Raw genomic sequence first — 22,513 nt, 5'->3', positions numbered from 1 at the left:
TGTATGTCAGCATGTACAGGTATATCTGGAAAAGGATGAGAAACTAAATAATCCTCAGCATAAAAGTCATGTAGTAAGGAACGGGAAGAATCAAAACACATAGGAGGAATGGAAAGTAAACAACAAACCTAAGTAATCAAATCTGCAAAGTTTTCTACAGGTAAAGGGGAGATTAGTGAAAACCTTGGAGGTGGGAAGAGTAAAAAAATCATCTTAATGGTCAGGTTCAAAAAGAACCCAACAACAAGGACATAGGGACAGGGAGATGAGATAATGAGGGGATTAATGAATCCACAATATGTTGAACAACGGCAGCAACATACTCCACAACCAATGAATCTCCAATGTTCACAGACAAATTAAGGTCAGTGTTAGCAACATAATCAGAACCTCAGGAGGAGGTAGTAGTCACCATCAATTGAGAATTAAATGTTATTAAAGGAATTCTCCAGATTAATTTTGTTTATTTTTGCACAAAGATTGAAAAGTGATGTAGGTTAAAATCAAATTTGAAACCAAATAAAATGCACTAAATGAAAGTTAACACTGGATTAGAAGCAACACAAATCTCACTATGCTGAAAAATGTTTAAACATCAATAAATATGTCCATTCATGACAGAGCCATTGAAAAGAGTGAAGTTAATTTCTAGTGCAATTATTTATGGGAATCTACTGCACAGTCGCCTTGTCACTGGTGGAGGATTACTGTTATAAGATCATCACATCACACACTAATGTAGTTCATGTTAAAACATGTGTCTTAGGTGGGAGATAGCTCAGGGCTAGTGGCATGTGCAAAATCTCAAAGGCAGACATACGAGGAATAGCTACTGTGTGAAAAGGGGAGAACATCATTTCAGAAAATATAGGAACAGGATTACTTCAACTGCAATACTGGAATTTCATAAAAAAGAAAAAGCATTGTGTAGTTCTAGGATATAATCCATAGTAACTTACATATGATCCATTAGCATAACAAGCATATCCTTACACAAATATTGCCCTGGTAAGAAATGGTAAATGAGATAATAAAAAATGTGCAAAATCTTCCCAAACTGAAAGCCTAAAAATGAAAAGACCAAAAGGACCCAGGATGTATGCAAGGATGAAGTTTTATACTTATGAATTTCATAAATTTACAGGAAAATATTACTTAGCTTTTTCCACACGGGTCATGGGTCAAAGACCATGTCATCGCATTTGTTGACTCGCATTCAAAATGTTATTGAACTACGATTTTATGTATTTATGTCATTAAGTTTCGTATCAAACTGTATATTATAATTCAAATTTTAGTATTATACATTATTTAATTTCTTAATTTAAAAGTAAATATTAAAAAACACACCTGAAAATCGATATTTGTGTGTCACGTGGCATGTTGAATGCAGCACTGGTTCAAATTTCATATTTGTGATGTCAAAATACAAATTCTATAGTTTTGTACAAATTAAAAACTCAAATTACTGATAATGACAAGCTATAATATAAAATAAGAACCTCCTATCTTTTCTTTTTGCTGAGTTCTCACTCATTACTGAATCAAATACAGTGGGTGGCTCACCTCATTCCATTTTTGGAAACAGTCCCTTTTATACACTTACTTCTATATAGGACTTTTGAATAACCAATCGAAAGTTCAGAATGTCCCCCTAGTGGCTTTCTCAGCCATTTTCATGTGTTAGGATGCCATCTCGTTCTTATGAACCAAGATTTCAAGGAAGGAGGTTGTGTCTTTAGTCTACTCAAAATTTAATATTTTTTAGACCTAAATATAGCCTTGTTACTAAAATCGATAAATTATGATTGAGTTCTATGGTACTGATACAGTAATTTATGATTTTTTGGTTATTCAAATGTATATATAAAACCTAAAAAACATTATTTCGTTTCATAACCTACAACAAGCAGTAAACAAGTATGAAGGTTAGAACTAGAAGAGATAATTGTTTGTTTTACTTTTTTTATTTACTGTTCTATTTTTTAAGAAAAATAAGTTTAAGTAGTTATTTGTAAATGGTAATAATCTATATACATATATAATACATAATAATTGAAATGTGACTGTATTTTACAAAATACTAGTCCACTAAAACACAACCAAGACAGGTCACTTTGTAGAGACTAAAGGTCAGTTTTATATTATTGGATATGGTAACATGAGTATGGTAACATCTGTATCGTTAGCCAGGCACGGCTGAAAGATCAATATAATAAAAATAATAAATATACATAAATGTATAATGTTATGAGAGTTAAGCTATTTAGTCTAAACATTTATGTTTTCATGTTATAATTTGTAATCATTCTAGAACAAAAAAAGGCATAATTTATATTTATTTCCTTTTTTTTTTATGGTGGTTACAAGATTGGTCAAATTGACTAAACCCATACAGATATTCATTAGTGAAAATAACAGATAAAATATAAAGTTTTTCCTTAAAAAATATTTGATAACTATCTGGACATTATAAAGATTTTGCATGTGAAATCTGAAAATTTTCTGATGCATAAAGTATTTTTAACCTTAGAATAAAAATTACTTTGCATGTTGGATAGGCAACATGTGAAAAGAAAAACACTGCATGAGAAAAGCATTGCTTTAGAAAAAATTAAAGTTAAATATCTTACATATTTATAAGACCTTTCATCTCAAATTTAAAAGAATTTCATCCACTAGTTTCATTTTTGTAAGGAACTTTCATGAGAGTTACATATTTACTTAGAATGTCAGTAGGTCATAGTCAATACTTTAACAAAACCCTAGGAAATGAGTCCTGGAATTTGAAGGTGGACTGTCTAACATCAGATTAAAATTTATATCAAGACCAACAAAGAAGCAGCTTCAAAATCCTCATCAACAAGAAGATTACAAGGATTGCACTAGTCAGATATAACTTATTACTAAAAAGCATATTTAAAACTACAAAGAATTAAATGTCAATGAAAAACTTCAGACAAGGACTAAACATCTGCAACTAGAACTTAAATAATTCCACCAATTAAGAAGATTAAGAGTCTGTAAATATCTGATCAGTCCCAGAAATGAATGTTACATGAAACTTCAAAAATAAATTTTGATAGCATAAGGTGAGTGGTAGAGACCAATGATAACATAACCATCCCTACTTTAAAATGGCAAAAATATTAGCAAATAAACACACAAACAGGTAATAACAGTTCCAAAAAAGTATAAAAAAATTAAAAATACAATTGCTTTTCTTAATCCCCTAGGTAAATCCTAAGTAAAAGCTTTGGTGAAAAATATATGTGACTAAAGCTAATAACAGTTCTCAGCTATTATTCTGAAATGCTATTACAGTTGAGTTAGTAGTTAACCTTACATTATTGATTTGTTTTTATGCTGTTTACAACTGATGGGGTCCACATATTGCATTGTATTGAAAATTTCTGTTTTGCTTATTAAAACATTCAGTGTAAAGAACTCATAAACAAACAGTTGAACTCCAGCAGTAACTAGTGGAATTAGTTGCAATATTGGTGACATTTTTTTCATTTCTCTGTGTAAGTCGAATGTTACTAGGGGTCATGCAACAATAAAACCTGGATTGGAATGAATAAATTTTAATAAGAAATATATTCCATTCTGCATGTACATTTTGCATGACAACATAAGCACTGCATATTAGTGGAAAGGCATCTTGAAAATGAGGAAAATTATTCAGGATTGAAAGTATCTCGTATGAGGATGCAAGATGCCATAGAATAATAGAATTTAATACATCAGCTTGTCAAACCTTATTTTCTATTTAAACTTAAAATACAAATCACATTTCAGTCTTGCTCTTACAGATGATGTATTAATTTTCTTTCTAAGTGAAGTATATTTTTGTAATACAGTACTTGAAATAGGTGGAACAGTGGGCTATCTACTGCTCTGAGGATTATAGCTGCACAATTAACTTAATTAACTGATAACCAATGAGCACTTTTTACATCGATAAGTGTCTAATATAATCCATTAATCAAAATTATAATCCAACTGATGTCACAAAAAAATTCAACTAATCAAAATTATTATTTTTGATAGTTCATGCTTTCAATTATTTTAACTATCCAAGTAACTGAAGTAATGCCATTATGATTTTTCATTAATTCTAGGTTTTTCAGTTTAATAGATCAATGTTATGAGTCACCAAAGTAATAGTGTTTTCAGTTATTAGTATTTTTGAACATTACAACTATCAAAGTCTCAGTAAGAATAATTGATAAGTTGAATGTAATTGATTAATGGGCTCAATTAGCAAATTTCACTAATTGCTCAGCTTTATTCAGGATTATTGGGATATCTACTACTTTTAGAAGGCTAGTGGACTATAATGTTTTAAGGGTCAGTGGGCTATCTATTGATTTTATGGTTAGGAACTAGAAAATGAAAAGATTAATAAAACGTACTTAATTTTGTCATGCATGCCTTAATTATAAAAAAAAAATACAAACCTATAACACTCTTCTCAGGCGCTGGAGGTACCATTCGACCCAAGCGAAGATGTTTGCCCATTAATTTATCATGCAAGCCAAGAAAGTCACTGAATCTTCGATGGACCACTAGATTTTTGTGCTTGAAATAGGGTAGATTAGTTTTAGTGACCACCTTGTATCTCATGTATGCACCCATACCATCACCAACTCTCTGAGGCTCTTTTACGATGATTTTTAGAAACTGGTTACTGTTCTCTTCTTCAATAAGCTGTAAGATTTATAAGTCTTTCATGTGTACTTTAAGAACACTTCACTATTATTGTAATGCTAAATTCAGTGCTGTCACATTTTATTATCAAGAAAAAGTACTCCAAATGTTAAAAAAATTAAATCAAACCCCAAAAAAGAAAAAGCATAAGACGTGCATCAACTTACCACATATCCAACTGTTGTAAAATGAACTGTTATCATTAGAATAATTTGTCTATGTGAAATTGACTGTGAATTGTCAGTTGGTATCAAACAAATGTAGGTACTTCACTTTACACAACCCTCAACCAAATTCTACATACTCATTGGAATAACACTAGTTACTAATAATTATTATTACAGAGGATCCCCGTTATATATTGTGATGCGTTCCTGGAAAGTGGACGTATGTCTGAAACAACATTAAGCAACACAATTTTTACAAGTATTTTGGTGGAATGCATTTCTGAAAAACTTCGGTCCACTGTTGAATACCTTTTTAAATGGTGTAACACGTCAAAGTACACAGCCCGTTCACCTGCCTCAAAGCATCGTAAAATCTCCGGTTTAGCACCAAATTATATTTTTTTCCTAGGCTTCTTGGCAAGAGGCACTTTACTATTACTATTATAGGTGACTGCTTTGAAGCCATATTGGAAGAGTGGAAACTAGGCTTCGCTGAAACAGAAAAAACAATGTGCTAAAACAATGGCATGAGAACACAATGTGTTCACATTCTCCACCATCTTGGCCAGTGGAGGATATATCACATTCCACCCAGTAAATTAGTTTGACAACATTGGTATGTTCTAGTAATGGAACACAACAACATTACTTCACACACGTATTGATAGTACAGTAATTGGTGAACACTATGCCTGATAAAATAGCCTGACAATCAAACATAATGTTGGTGTGAATGTGTTTAGACTTCGAGATTAAACAATTTTTCGGATTACTAAGTTTATTTATTATAGCCTGACAATGTTTTAACACTAGTAATGAAACAAGGCATCACTGTTTAAAAAATATTGGTAGTAACTGGTAAACACTATACCAGGAAAAGTGCTTGATGACATAAGAACACTCTAGTAGCAAAACAAAGCAATGTTGTTTGATACATTTGTAGTAATTAGTGAACACTTTAATAATAAAAGAATGCAGAGTGATGCAATGTATAACAGGGACCCAGTGAACAATAAATACTTAAAACAGGATTATTACCAATATATATATATATATATATATCATAAAATCAAAGGTTGGGTAAGTATGGTGACAAAATATAGATAAAGAAAGTATAAAACATTAAAAAGGTACAAAAAGGTATCATATTTCTAAAAAAGTATGAAGTGGCAGCACTGTACATTGATATAAGATATATTAACCTCATTGTTTTCAATTTAGAAAAATAAAGGGTATATTGCAAATAACATCTCTGATTACTCTTCCTAAACAAGGTTAAAGTTCTATGAATAATTAAATGCTATAAAATTACCATTTAGGTTGAAAGTTGGCAAAATACTTTTTTTTTCAACACTGGCAAAAAAAAAGCAGTAAACAAACCTCATCTGGAGTTTTTCCAGCAGCAGATATTGGGGGTTCAGTTGGTGTTATTTCTGCAGGAGCCGAAGGCTCTGAAATTTTATTTTCATAAAAAGGTTCCAAGAAAGGAGACTTAGCTTCTTCTTCTGGTGTACAGAATTCAAGCTTTGTCTGAGGAGTGACTGATGAAGCATCATCATCAAGACAAACCTCTTCTCCACCTCCTACAAAATACAGATTTTACTAAAATACTTACAATTAACCATCAACAGACAGCCTTCAGAGCATGTTACAGCATAAAGCACTTGAGATATGAAAGGAAATTTCAAAATTGCAAAGGAATTTGTTTACAATTACATGCTCACAAAAGGGGATGCACTAAATTCATGTGTTTGGTGGAAAGTAATACATTTGTGAGCAATGAAAATTGCACTATGCCTGGAATGATTTACAATTCTAGAAGAAAAGTGAATCAGCATGTTTATTGTTGTTTCAGAAGTAATACTGAAATTGGCAGCACTTGATTTTTTACAGGTGTATACATAACTGCTTTGATTAAGCTTTATATTCTGATATTATGAAAGGTAAAAAACTGGCTAAACATTATTTTAGTTATTAATAGTATTAGTTTTTGTGAAGTGCTTATACTTGCTAAAAGACACAGTAATACAGTTAATAATATTATCCTAAATAAAGCCAAAGACTTCATTACTTAGTCAATGTTGCAATTGTCATTAGTAGTGAATTATAAATGACATAAAAGTGAATTTAGTAACTACATCTATTCACAAGAAAAAGAAATATTTAGCATAACAATGCAAAACAATTGTTAGCTTTTAACACACAATAACAATGATCTTATCACACTTAAATATGTTACTATTGCTTTTAATATATGAAATTTAAGTTACAAAATTACATATCACATACTACAAATACATGTATCACTCATTTTTATCAACTGATCATTCACATCATCTTCAATTGAAGTTTTCTTACACACATAATTTTGCAGCAAGCACAGGTGTCTTAAGAAGGATAAATCCCAGTTAATTTTCATGGTCTAGTGAGTTAGACTGATTAGCGTGCTCTGTCCAAGTTACACAGCATAAACTTTTTAAATAAATGTAAAATGCACTGTAAATTGCAGTGATGCTTTTTATAACAAACATATTTGAATGCATGAAAATGAACTGATGAATATTATACATACAGTTCTATATTAATATTTATAATATTTTGAATCTATTAATTACAAAAAAACAATAATTCGACCAAATTTGGGATTGCACCTGAAATAACAGCAGAATGCCATGAGATTCAAAAAACAATACATGATTCAAATTTATATTTTTGTCATGTTTCACACACAAATTAAAATAATGTCTGATCTACCACTTAATGTTTTTGCACATGGAACAGGAATTAAAAAGGAAACAAAAGTTTCTACATCTTGCAAATTATTTACACAATTCATAATTGTTCATAAAACTCTCTCTCTCTATATATATACAAATTTTGTACATAATTTAGCCCAAGGTGTTATTTTTTATACAATGAACAGTTAAGATGGTATCTGCTGTTTCACAAGGGAGCTTTCTTGCCTTGTATGTAAGATTATTTTGCAACTGTCACATTATGATTGCTTAGCTATAAAGAATGTGAATTGTAAGGATGGTTTTGGCACCCTTGGAACATTTCAACTATGAAGAAACAGAGACGTGGTCAATATCTTTCTTTGTTCGAACAAGTAATTCTTCTATTAACCTTATGTGTGGTTTAACCTCTCACTCAAAAATTCACCATATTTCAGTTCTAAATAGGAATTTTATTTTTCTGTTTTATTTCACTAAATCCATTTTATATCTTCATTAAATTTCAGTTAAGTTCTAACGAGTTTCTTTACCTTCAGTTCAAAAATTCCCACCATTTGTCACAATCAGTCTTTATTTCTGGTATTATTATGCATTGGCTAACAGATTTCAACAAAAAACCTTCTATAACATTAAAGTAACTTATAAGCTGAGCCTCCTTGGTTTATTCAAAGCCGCAGTCTGTAAATGTGCAAGCTTTCTTTTATTGAATCAATGGCATGTGCTGAGGCCTTAAAATCATTTGAATGTACAGCAATATCACATTCCCATAGGGCATGTTCAATTAGTCAGGATCTCAAATTTGCAAGTTTTTGCACAAGGGTTAACTATTCTTTTAGTAGACCCAAAACAGCCTTGCTGATAGCATACACAAGTAAATCTATAAGCTACATTTGATGACTTTAATGCAAGAATATGATAAATAGAGCTGGATAATTAACTCAATTAATCAATATAGTCACATTAATTGGTGTTATGTAAAATAACCAGTTACTAGAAATTATAATTAAATCAACTAATGTCAACAAAATCCTCAACTTACTGAAATTAGTTTTTTTCCAATTATTACTGCTTTTGATTATTTCAACTATCCAAGTAATTGAAATACTGCCATTATGGTTTATCATTATTGCTTTCAGTTACGTTTGTACAGCTTATTGATTAGTGTTATGATTCACAAAAATAATCAGTTAATCAGAATTAGTTACAAATTATTAGAGTTTTTGATTTTTCTTATTTGATTATTCATGTTGTCATTATGATTTCTTCTTATTTTTTTAGATTCATTCAAATTTATTCAGCTTCAAGCCAGCAAGGCTTGATGATTGGGGGGGGGGGGGGGGTGTCAGAGATGAACTGTCTCTCTTCACCACCTGGGGATGCTAAGCCTTCCCAAGCCAATTATATGAGCAGCTGCTATGTTAATCTACCTTAAAAATTCACAAGTGAAAAACAAATATTTCTAAAACTTTTTAAGTATAACAGTTACACACAAAACTAAATTAAAAACAAACTCATAGAGTTCAAGTAGCATTTTTCAACTAATGTTTTGAAAATTTTGAGAAAAGCTTTATCTCAGTCTGTTTTATAGCATAAGTAACAGATATTAACATATTTGGTAAGCCTATCATTATAAAGGTATCATCTTACCTTTCATCAAATTTGCTAGGTTATCATCACTTCTAGGTTGATCATAATTATTCAAGAGAGTGGTTGTATTTTCAAAAGACTGGGACTATAAGTAAAAGATATAAAAAAAAACACCAAGCATTAATAATTAAGTAAATATAATAAAAACAACAAAACTCTGAAGATATCTTGTGGAAATAGTAATTTATAAACAAACATTTTAAGACGGGATAAAAACATCATTTGTATAATTAAGGATGGCACCAAAAAAAAAACAACTGAAAGTTTACACTTACGTGAAGCTCACTCATTTCCATAAGGAAGTCAGAGGACATTTCAAGGAATAAGGAATTGGTCATATTATGTGAAGCAAACAAATAGTTTCTTTTTTTTTGTAAGTTATATTTTTTAGCATGAGGAATATTTTGTATTTTTGGCTTGGTATATGCATATAAGACCAACCAGCATCTTCTAAGCTGGATGAAGCTTGCAAGATATTGGGATTTCAGCCAAAAATACTGCTAAAAAAGAGGGTACAGAGCTGGTAGATTAGTGAATCCTAATCATTATAACTAGGAATGTATAGTAAATTAGCTATGTTCACTACTAGGTTAATTTTTAATTTCATACTATGTAGGACAAAATGCCAGAAAAGGAACTTTTATATTTATTTATAATTTAGTTGGCATACGTTATTGAAAAATGTAGTGACTAAAGAAAACTAAACTGCAATTACGTAGATGGAATAAAAGTGCAACAAGGACAAAAGTATATAACATTAAAATAAGAAAGACGGACAGTCAAGTAAGGCAACTAGAAACCCAAAAAGCACAGGATAAAACATGTCTGAACACAGGCAGTGTTGAGGAAAGAATGAGTCTATAATAATGTGCTACTGCCTACAAGGTTCACTACACGTGGAGATGGTGTTACCCTCCTATTGGTGAAGGGCTACAGCATTATGACGATTATATCATAGTTTGGTGCAATACACATAGACATATGTAAGGGTGGAAGTTTGTTGAAGGCTTGTGGCATGTGCAGGAAATTCCACAGCAAATGAGCACAAGGTAATAGCTCTCTGCAGAGAGATAAGCATTGTATCTGAAATATCATGCCTATCAAATTATAATGTCAATGTGATCAAATATAAACTAAATTATAACATACTAGACTATATGTACATTAGGGATCTAGGATGATCATGAACACACCTGATTTCCTATACCAAAAAATGTATTTTCAATAATATTTACCTCCTCTCACACTTTAGCTTTATCCTGATAAAAGGTTCTCTTCTTTGCCTGTCTATGCAATGGTATGAAATCTACCTTACTTGCTCCAGTCTTTATACCCCACTATATCGCCCCTTGTGATTTTAATCTTGTGACTCTTTCCACCTACATAAATGCATTCTCTTTACCTGATCTGTATATAAGCTCCCCATTATTTTTTCTTTTTCACTTTTTGGGACTGGCAAGATTATCAGACCCAAACACTGGCTATCGTGGGAATGATGGGAGGTAAGTATTATTGGAAATATATTTTCAATATAGGAAAATGTAAACTTACAAAACACACTTACCTCCATTTTTGCTTTAGCTAAAATTCCACACTCACCAGGTAGAGAGGCCGGTGAGGGCAAGATCCACACAGAAACCATATGCGTAAAAAAACTGGTGCGCAAAAATGAGATATAATAAAGCACACTAACGGGGGTCCACACTACTTCTAGAATTAGATATGTTCTTCACCCAGAGAAAGCAAAATCTAAATGTGGGTAGTAAAAGCCAACCAGCTACAGAGTCAATATTGTTCGCTGTCACAATATTTTTCCAGGCCCCAACCATACAGACAAGGTTCCACACCTCATCATTGAAATTATAGGGCTGTGGACACAAAGCTAGATCCAAGGTGCAGTGGCTAGGGCATTGGGACCACAATATGATATAATTGCATAATAGGAATATGATATGAAGGGAACCCAACCTGAAAGTTACAGAATGTTGCATGTCGAGTCATTGGAATTATGAAGAAAAGAAAAGCAACACCTAAGTGTACAAACCCTCACTCCAACCTGAAGAAGCACAATATGCAACAAACTGAACTCAGAATTATGGGCCCAGGCACCCAACCTCAAAGTTACCAAATGTCACATGTGAGACACTGGAATTATGAAGGGAAGGCTAGCAAAACCCAACTGAACAAGTCTTCTCCCCAACTTGAAGAAGCACAGATTGTAACAAACCAAACTCGGAATTAGGAAGTCGATTCACGTTTCACTCAACATGAAAAAACGGAAATCATCCTACTTGGGATTACAAACCGAATTCCTTGTCTCCTAAACCTGGGTGGCAAGGCAAAACCTCCTGCACCCAGATTTATGAGGAGAATGTGGAACAAACAAAATTCAACCAATGGCTCACAGATGTGATGCTCTGCATGCAGAATTACTAGGAGTCGGGCCCCTCTTCCATGATCTTGGAAAGTAAGAGAATGACGAAAAGAAAGGCAACTCTCACACAACTGGATTGTAAAGTGTCATTTCTGAACAGGAATTATGAGGAGGCTACTGTGTAAGCTGGACTGGCTTCCCACCCAATATCTGGGAAATCCATCCAGCTTTGCCCTCTTTTCTTTGATTGGAATAAAGAGTACAAATATCACTCTGTCCACCACTCCAGCGACTGGAAACTGAGAGTAGTAAGGACACTTGCTCCACTAGAAGAGGGGGGGGGCATTAGGGAGTCCTGAGAAATGATGCTCCAGAGACAGTGCAATAGGTAAACAGTGTTCCCTATTTTGAAAAGCAAACCAATCCCAATTTGTTCAATTCAGGGGTTAGCAGGGATGGGTCAAGTCCCTTTATGATTTTATTCATGACATTCCATGAATGGTGGTCAAGTATTGTATATTATATTTAATATAGAACAAATGTTCTCCACCTGGAAAGCACCAAGGCAGTCTTATGGAACACCTCATCTCAACAGAGCTCATTGTGACCAGGAATTTAATTATTAGTCTACTTATAGCTAGTGCAGATTTGTAAAAGCATATCTGACCAGGCAACATTTGCCACAGAGTGGGATCCAAATGAGAAGGATGAGAAGGTCCCTGAAAAGGAATAGATTAGCACAAAAGAAATGAAGTTACTCATATTTTCACAATTGAGTCTGGCATGTAGAATAGTCATGGGGGAGGGGGGTAGTCAAAACCCATCCAAGGAGGAGAATGCTAAATCATGTAGATAGTGTGATATAAAGGTGTGGTCATAAAACCAGCCTGTACAATTTCTTTCAGCAGGCAATACAACCAAGTTGCCAAGGACATTGATGTATATTGAACTTGATGAGATGAGACCCTAAAAAGTCTCTGCTCCTATCTGAACCAAAATACGAGTCCAACTTGTCAAAGTGACAGAGAATAAGTGATGTGATATCGAAGGATCTCAATGGGTCCAGTGATGTGAGCCCCAATATGCTTCAATGCATGCCACATAATCTCGGAGAACCCAAATAGAGCATAAAAGATTTGGATCAGAATGGTCGTATAAATAGGAAATGGAAAGAAGATTAATAGGAGAGAAAACCTTATCTCTTTCCCTAGCTGCTGTAGTTTTAGGTAGAGAAGACCTGTCTACATATAACAGAACATAGTTGGAATGATACAGTGTCCTGTAAACATAAAGTGCAAACACATCTGAATGCTGATGCCCACTAGCAAATAACAGAAAAAAAAAGTTTTATGTGAAAGATGATATAGTGAAAATGACCTCAAAGGTTCAAAAGGTGGACATGATACTGCATGGAGAACCACTGTGATATCCCAATTAGGAACCAGGAAAGGGCGATGAAGACAAATAACCTGAAATGATTTCAAAAGTAATGACAAAACTAGGGACTTAAATAACTTTTCTTCTCTTAGTAAAATAAAAAGTAGCTGATAATGCAGCCATATACAAGGCAACAGATGAGAGTGCCAAATCTTTGTCAAACAACCATGTCAAAATTGAGACGTGGCACAGTGGGAAGTGAAGGGTTAAATCCATGTCTGACGAAAAGTAAACCATTTGCTTTGATAAACTTCAAAGAAGAATGTTGAATGGAATGTGTTAATAAGGATGAGACTTGAGACATCAACCCTGATGTTGTGCTATGGACTGCATAAAGCCAGGCATGAAGTCAAAGAATGTCAACTGCTGGATGAAAAATGCATGACTGAGGCTAACGTAAGAGAGATGGCCATGGAGGAAGGGGTTGACATTCATGAAGATACTGGAGGAGTGGAAACCAGGTATGACTTGCCCAATATGATGCCACCAGAAGAACTCAACAAGACATGGAGTGAATCAGTGCCAAAACCTTGGAGAGCAAATGAATTGGAGGGAATGCATAAAGATGAAGACCCATCCAATCCTGGCTGAGAGCATCTACTCCCAAAGCCAGAATGTGAGGTACTGGAGACCAGAAGGATGAGAGCTAAGCATTCCAGTGTGTGTGGTGAAAACATCGATCTGTGGTGTCCCTAGATAAGAAAAGATCCAACAAAAAACTTGAGGATGATGCATCCATTACTTAGGAAGAGCTCTGTTGGGATGAGATAACTGGTACACCACCAGATTCATTACTCCTGGAACATGACAAACAAGGAGAACAATCTCAGGTTTGTGTGTCCAAAAGAGAAGATCTACTGTTTGATAACAGAGAGAGTCCCTCCTTGCTTTGAAATGAACAACACTGCTGTGGAATTGTCCGAATGAAGCATTACCACCTTCCCTCGCAACAAATCAAGACCCTGAGATTGATTTGGAGAGAAGCATCCTCTACTGTCCAAAACCCCTTGAATTCCATATTTTCTATACAAGCACCCCAGCCCTGAAGAAAGGCATTTGTGAACAGATATGTCTCTGGTCATGGAGGTGGTAGAGGGACATCTTCTGTTGTGTTGTCCATGTTCAACCACCAACTGAGATCCAGCAAACTGGAATCTGACACACTCACTGTACAACCCAGCACAAATGTTCCACTGGTTCCGTAATGACCACTGAAGAGCCCTCATGTGGGCTCAACATAAAGGAAGGAGGGAATCTAAAGATTCTCACATTTTCAAAAAGAGATAGAAATGTGCATGCTGGTAAAGAAGGAGACAACTGTATTTGAAGAACTGCCCATTCCATGGCCTGAAGACATAGAGGAGAAGGATGGTCCTGGCTTAGTCTGGAATTGAAAAACATCCCTAAATGGCTGAGGTACTGTAGGAGTAATAAGAAACCCAGCTCTCCATCTTCTGATAACAGAGTTTGAGTGTGTAGTTCTGCCAAATGTTGGGAAGGGGCAAGAATAATGGTAAGTGTGAATGTCGAGGGAGTGAATATGACATGAGAAAACTCTGACTATCTGGCAAAAATCGTATGGAGCATATGCGAAGCTGATTGGTAGAGCACGAAACTGAAAAACCTGGTGGTTGTGCACAAAACAGAGATAATACCTTGAATATTCAGTGATCAGGATATAAAGATGGGCACCAGCAATGTCAAATTGTGTCATCCATAGTCTGGGTGAAAAGAGCCATTGAAACCAAGAAGGCTGTAGGAAGCAGTTGAGACAAGAAAGGTCAATGACCAGTTGCCAATCACCCATCTTCTTATGGATTACATACAGTCGAGAATAACAACCCTCATTAGAGGAGGTGATGTACTCTATGGCCTCTTTGTGTAGGAGATCCTGAATGGCTTGTGCTCAATGGTTGGAAATAAAAGGGTCCTTGGGAAGTAGAAACCAACCAGTATGAGAGACAGAGAAGGATCAATCAGCTACTGAGAACTTGAATGACCAACTGATCTGTGGTGAATGTCTCCTATATTAACACCTCTGAGACAAAACCCCACAGGACCTAACCCCATAAGGTAGTTACTGACACCAAAATCTGTGCTCCATACTGGAGAAGGATCCCTGCTAGTAAGGTTGAAATCACCATTGTGCTGCAATGGATCATAGAGCTGAAACAAGAGGTCTGGAAACTCAAATGGTAGATGTAGTATACTGTTTTATAGAAGAATTTTGGGACAGTTGAGAAGCCAGTGTAGAAAGCAAAGAATGTAGACAGGCCACTTGAGATTCCATGGAGTCTGGAATTCCACAAAAATAGATTATCTGAGAAAAGAAACTTCACTGAAATCTCTAAGGGCCAACGTAGGAAAGTGAACTCCCTCCAAAAGATCCCAGCAACAAACCAACCAAGATACCAAGGAGAGACCAATATGGAAGTCAATAGATGACTAAGATCCTCCGAAATTTCAGCAAGGGATCTATGATAGGCCTCAGACAATAAAAGCTGCAAGGATGATAAAAAATGCAAAACTGTTGTAAGTGACAGACAAATTCTGGAAAACTGAGATTAAAATGAACAGTGGTGTCTTGTCTAGAGCCTCAAATAGGAAGTAGAGGGTCTAACCTCTGAGAGTCAAATAATGGTTCTCCAGGCAATATAAAGCCAAGCATGCTGATCCAATAAACGAGGAGGACAAGACGTGGCAGCACCCTCCTTGCATGAACAGCAATGTCTGGAAAAAATGGAAGGATCAGGTAATCAGATTAACTACTTTCTCCTAATAAAGAAGGTGAAGGTAAATAAGTCACAGAAGAAATACGTAAAACAATACAAACATAGTACAAACAAAAAGTGAGCATTTATCTGAAATACATATTATAAAATTGAAAAATTAGCTATGACTCCCACATTGAAAAGATGGTGAAGGGTCAAGTGTAAAGAAAGAAATTAAAATTATTGGGATAGAAATGGAAAACTTGTGGAGTTTGTCTCCCTTTAGGATTGGTGGGGAGTAACCTTGTGGGAGATCACAAAGTGTGGCTAGGGCAACAGGTCAAGCCATGCAGTATGAGAGAAATGCTTGCAAAAATATACAGTATCAAGGATGAGCCATCCCAGACCTCGATCCTAGGGAGAACTTAAGACTCATCCAGCTAGTCATAACCAATGAAAATTGTTTGGTTCTTAGTACTGGGCACTACCTTTACTATTCTTCCAGGTTGACACCTCTACCCTACTTCCACCAACAGGGTGTATTCACTTAGTCTCATACAAGTGGGATTACACTGATTGATATGGATCTCCCAGTGGTTTCTTTTTAGGAAATCAAGGGTTCTCCTGCTCAACTAAAACAGTAGGTCACTGTTATAAGTATGTCACAAAGCCAATTATATGTTAGGCTGCTTGGGCTTGTGAGATCAGTTCAATGGGAGAAGGGAACTGTTTTGAATGGATGGTTTACATTTAAATAGGGTAGGGGCTGTTGTGTTTGCAAGGGCTATTAACTCAGCTGTAAGGGAAGTTTTAAACTAGGACTAAAAAGTGGTGAGGGCCAGGATAAACTAAATGCAGAAAGAATAAGGTATAGAATATAGTTTAGCATAAGAACAAAGTATAGAACTAGTTCTAAGGGTAGGCTTAAGTGTTATTATTGTAATGCTAGAAGTACAAGAAATAAAATAAGTGATTGTAGGGCACTGGTAGAAATGAATGATTTTATTATAATAGGAATAACTGAAACATGGTTAAATGTAGACAATTTTAATTACAGGAATTTCTTTGAAATACAGGATTATAGGTATTTAACAGGGATAGAGTATTAAAGAGAGGGGGTGAGTGGCTTTATTTGTGAAGTGCGAGTTAAATTCTGTTAAAGTTGAGGATATCAAAGATAAAAGCAAGGAGATTGAATCCATTTGGGTTTCTATTTTCAGATATAAAGGGAAAGGCTTTTTGTAGGAAATTGTTACAAACCAACAGATGAAACTGATGAGAAACTTTACAAGGAGATTAAGATTTCAGCTGTTAATGAGGTCATAAGTATGGGTAATATTAAGTTCAGTCATATAGATTGGGAAATGTTAAGAGTCACCATGAGGGAGAAATACTTTTGGAAACTGTTCAAATGGTTTTCTTCACCAACTGATAAAGGAACAATGCTATTTTAGATTTATTGTTAACTTCTAACACAGAAATGGTTGAGAGGGTAGAAATTGAGAAACATCTGGGTGCAAGTGTTATTTCTCTATTAGGTTTGAAGTTTTGCTGCATATGTTTTGCTCCAGATATTTGTATTTTGGTTACAAAATTCAAAAAAGCAAATTTTGAAGGCATGAAACAAGAATTATCTGTTGTGAATTGGACAGCTGAATTATTTAGAGACTGATCAAATGTGGAAAATTATTTAAAATAAATTTTAAATATCTAAGATAAACATGTTCTTTATAGAAAGCTAAGAGTGGCTGCAAGTAAAAAACAAGGTTAGTTCACAAAGGGTATAAGAATAAAACTGAAGAAAATCATCACAAATATAAATTGAGTGGTATGGTGGAACACTCAGAAGATTATAGAATATCAAGAGAGTTGGTCAAACAGGAAATTAGGACATCAAGAAGGTTGGCAGAAAATATAAAATTAACAATAAGGATGTCTTTAAATACATTATAGGTAAACAAAATGTTAGGATGGGAGTAGGGCCTTTGAGGGATGATAAAAGAAGGCTCACAAATGATGATTATGAGATGGCTGGGTTATTGAATTATGCTTTTTCTTCAGTTTTTATTAATGAAGATTTAAGCAATATTCTTCATCCTAAACAGTTGATAGATTTAAAAAAAGATTGAACAAGATGATCACATTAATTATGAGCTTGTTAAGAACAAATTGTGAAGTTTAAAGTATAATAAGGTTCCTGGGCAGATAATATTTCCCTAAAGGTTTTGAAAAAGGTTAAGGAGTGGATATGTGAGCTATTTGCTACTATTTTTTGTAAGTCCTTGAACAGAGGACAGGTGCCAGAATATTGGAAGTTGGTTAATGTCACTCCTCTTTTCAGGGTAGGTGATAAAAATTGTCCTAGTAATTATAGGCCTATAGTCTTACATCAGTTGTTGGGAAAGTTTTGAAAGTCTGATAAAAGATGCCTTTCAAAGTCATCTAACAAATTTTAGAATTTTATTCGATAATCAACATGGTTTCAGTAAGGGAAAATCTTGGCTTACAAATCTTTTGATATTCTTTGAAAATGTTACTGCTTGTGTAGATGAGAGTAAGGATGTATCTGGATTCTCAGAAAGCATTTGACAAGATGACTTGTAAAAAATACTCTCTATAAGTGTGTGAGATAAGTTGGCTAATTGGATAGAAAAGTGGATAGATGGAAGAAAGCAGAAGGTTGTTATAAATGGAGTTCAGTCAAACTGGATTAATGTCACAAGTGGGGTATCTTAGAGCTCAGTCTTAAAATCTTTGCTCTTTTTGATTTACATCAATGACAAAGGTGAAGTAATGGTCAATAAATGACTTAAATTTTTTAATGATATTAAGGTCTTGGGTGTTGCTGGCTGTGAGGATGCTGCTGATCTACAAAATGATTTATATCTTTTAATGAGTTGGGCAAATAATTGCAGATGGGTTTTAATGACAATATATGCAAGATAATGCATGTGGGTTATCATAATTTGAATTAAAAGTATAATTTGGATGGAAATAACCTAACAGTATTATAGAAGAAAAGGATCTTGGTGTATGGTTGATCAATCTCTTATGCTATCCAAGCAATGTGCTGTTGCTAGTGGTAGGTTGAATAAGATTTTAGGTTGTATCTACAGAAATAACAAATACAAGATTAAAGAGATTATAATTTCATTGTATAGGTCACTGGTTAGGCCACATTTATCCACGACTGTTAGGGTTAAGAGTTACCGAGTGGCGAGTGCAAAGTCTTTACATGAATTAGACTTAGGACTTTGAACTGAAAGATTTTGTGATTTTTTATATTCTTTTGAAGTCAAATTTGTAGTTTTAAGCTCAATAATTTAGCATAATTTTATATTTAGTTCATAATAATAATATGATTCAGTATTTAGAATGATAAACTTGTGTGATTTGTATGTTATACTACTAGTACCAGTACCAGTACCACAAAAGAATTTTATATTTTCCTTCTTACAATCTTTGCTTTGTAGTAAGATCCACACTTCTGTTGTTATTGCGTTAGAATTAAAACAGTCTGATATATATGTATAGTTTATTCTGATATTTTGCAAATGGTTCAAACTCAGTAGTGACAACAATAAAACCCATATGTTGGTTGTGAAACAGGCTAAATACATTCATCCCAATAATAGAGGGAAACTATGACATTCTCACAGTTGGGGTCTCAATACATTGAAGAGCTTATGTAGTGACAACAATAAAACCCATATGTTGGTTGTGAAACAGGCTAAATACATTCATCCCAATAATACAGGGATAACAGAAGTAGTATGATTTCAACTGAAGACTAAGAAGTTAGAGTTAGATTTATCTATTTGTAAATGAAATTTACTTGTCTGGCCCTATTTTAATTTTGACTTATTTTCGAACACATCGTAATGGTATCTGTCATAAATGTTGAAATATTGCCCTCTTCTGGTTGTTCATGTTACAATAAAACAGCTGTCTAAAATAACATGTTCGAATTGGATTTAAATTCACAATCATATGTTTGTTATGATTCTAAGGAATGACCAAGAAAGTTAGTAGCTGGTAGTCATCGGGTTAAGGGTGAGAATGGTAGGACTAGGCAGGCACAGATTTAAATTTTGGCAAGGTAGTATCATTTTCAGCTAAAAAGTTTTATTTTTCTAACAGGTTAATTGGCTTTTAGAATGGGTTGCATTCAGATGTGGTAGAGGCAGCAAAGTTACCTGAGTTTAAGGGAAGGCTTGATAAACATATGGATTATAAGTGCTGGCTTTGAGGGTTGTTTTTCTTTTAATAGTTTTAGTTTATTTTAGTGAATGGGACAGCATAGATGGACCAATAGTTCTCTTGTTAATATAATGACAACTACTTCATGGTACTGTAAGAAACTCAAATATAGGTTAGTTTGTTTTTCTGGATATTAATACATACTAACTTTTGGGACAATAAAAATATAAACAATGAACCTTTTACCACATTTTTAGATTACCTGTAAATAATTTCTGTTTATAAATGAATAAAAATCAGCATGAATAAGAGTAACTTTTTATATTGTTACAGGTGCAGTTACCCACTGGCACTAACAGATTCTATGTTAGTCAGTCAGTTTTCTGTTCATTCTTAAGCAATATTGCTTATTATTCAATTTCAAGACTACATTAACAAGTAGAATAATTTCATCATTATTTTCTTCAATTATTTCACCCTTAGAAGCTTTTGCTTTCTTTTATTCCATCTGTTTTATTATGAAAAACACATGATAACTTGTAAAATCAGACCAATTTTTCTGATTTTTTTGGGAGAGCAAAATTGCTAAAATCCAGCTTTGCCTCCTATCCTGGTCCTTCTAAGAATGACCTTTCAAAAATTCTAAATGAACCCAAGACCAATGAGTGTATATGTGTTCTATCTTATCAAGATCTTATAGCAATTGAATACTTTTATTTTATGTTTTGCTTTTTGCCAAAGATCACTGACCTTTTGACCAGGTTTCAACGACCTCATTACCTGATTGAAAGTAAACGTTGTCACATTCCAAAACTTTTTATTTGATCAACTGATGGTAACATATCTAAAACTAATGATTTTTACACATATTCTAAGTTTGTTATTATTTTTTATATTTAGCTCGTTTCTTAATTCTATTTTCTTTCGTCTGATAACAGAAATTACTAACCTTTTTCATAAGAAAATTAGCCAAAAAAAAAAAAATGCTGATTACTTGACCATGAAATTTGAGATATCTCAAGAGCGGAAAATGGTATTTAAATTTTAAGTTCTATGAAAGTCACACTTTTACAGAACTGAAATAGTAAAAATCTTTAAAAATTAAATTTCTCTCGCTTAGACTTAAGAGTTAGACTTTTACTTCAACTGAAGACTAAGAAGTTAGAGTTAGATTTATCTATTTGTAAATGAAATTTACTTGTCTGGCCCTATTTTAATTTTGACTTATTTTCGAACACATCGTAATGGTATCTATCATCACTTACTTCTAAAGCTGGTGAAAAAAAATCTTCGCTTTCATCATCTTTTTGACATGCACTTCCATTAAATAGAGGTGGTTCTAAACTGTCAGCCATTGTTATGATTCTGGAATGAGAAATATTGCCCTCTTCTGGTTGTTCATGTTACAATAAAACAGCTGTCTAAAATAACATGTTCGAATTGGATTTAAATTCACATTGTTTTGACTCGAAAAATCTTTGTATTTGTAAAATTATATTTATATTTGCGAATACAATACAGTCATGATAATTGTTTTTGATTTTGTGCGAATTTGTTGTTAAAGGGGAATCAGTGAAGTTTAACAAATGAACTTTTTGTAACCCCAATCTCTGTTGCTTGTTGGATTTTCTTTTGTTTTTGGCACAAAGATTTACAATGGTCTATTAACACACTGTTCACGCAGATAATTCAAATCCACGATTTTAGCTTCGTAAGTCCGCAAACTTTCTGCGACCCACTGGGAACGATTGGAATCGAGATTTTCGACATGAGTGGCACCTTATACACATGTGGGCTAAACAGCCAGGAAAAAGATCTCTAGTGTTTGGGTATAGCCGTCTATAATATTAATATACTGATTAGAGGGAGAGCAACAAAGCAGTAACTGCTACCATAAGGAATTTAACCAACTCTTCAAGTGAAAAAAGATGGGATTAACCATCACATTTACAACGCGCCCACAGCCAAATGTGCGGAGAATGACAAGTGTCATCACTTTTTAAACTTTGCACCTTTAAATACGTAGTTCTGCACGCTATTAGACTATACCTTGCCCTTTTATTTGTTAGCAAAATTATTCAGATGTATTTTGATTGTTTTATTTTGATGAATTGTTAGATTTTAAGCGATTATGTTTTACTTCTTTTGTTTTATCACTCACTCTTAACTTTCCTTCAAATTTCTAGAATTTGAAATTATATTTTTCACATTCAAAGTGCTTTGCTATTCTTGTATATGGGGTTCTATGGATTTCACCAATGTATGTATGGTGGAAGATGTTACATATAATTTGGTATGCAACAATGGTAGCAAGACTTCCATTTTTAGTTTGCAAACATGTTTTTGTAAGACATTTGGTTTTGTTACACTAACGGGTAGCGTACCGAGATTTTGAATGTTGACCTCAGAACATTCTACAGAGTTATTCTGCAATTTTTCATTTTATTCTATAATTTTAAAAAACAACATGATCAGTTTCTTTTTATAAACGTATTGTTACGTCTCCGTGTGTTAATTAATTTTCCGTAA

General features: G+C 33.7%; 1 protein-coding gene across 2 annotated transcripts in view; it reads right to left on the bottom strand.

The window, feature by feature from the left end:
• Positions 1 to 21,342, bottom strand: part of LOC106461335 (sorting nexin-2-like) — a 76,458-nt gene extending 55,116 nt beyond the window's left edge. For both annotated transcript variants that reach the window (XM_022388203.1, XM_013921152.2), the window contains exons 1-4: positions 21,250 to 21,342; positions 9,263 to 9,347; positions 6,261 to 6,463; positions 4,464 to 4,713 (exon numbers count right to left, since the gene is read on the bottom strand). In XM_022388203.1, the coding sequence (XP_022243911.1) occupies positions 4,464 to 4,713; positions 6,261 to 6,463; positions 9,263 to 9,347; positions 21,250 to 21,339 (628 nt within the window). In that variant the 5' untranslated portion in view covers positions 21,340 to 21,342. The remainder of the gene's footprint in view (positions 1 to 4,463; positions 4,714 to 6,260; positions 6,464 to 9,262; positions 9,348 to 21,249) is intronic.
• Positions 21,343 to 22,513: the final 1,171 nt, after the last annotated feature.

The sequence above is a fragment of the Limulus polyphemus genome, unplaced genomic scaffold (assembly GCF_000517525.1).
Source record: "Limulus polyphemus unplaced genomic scaffold, Limulus_polyphemus-2.1.2 Scaffold936, whole genome shotgun sequence".
Taxonomy (NCBI): Eukaryota; Metazoa; Arthropoda; class Merostomata; order Xiphosura; family Limulidae; genus Limulus; species Limulus polyphemus.
Note: the sequence above shows the minus strand (reverse complement) of the source record. Positions and strands in the feature narration are given on the sequence as shown.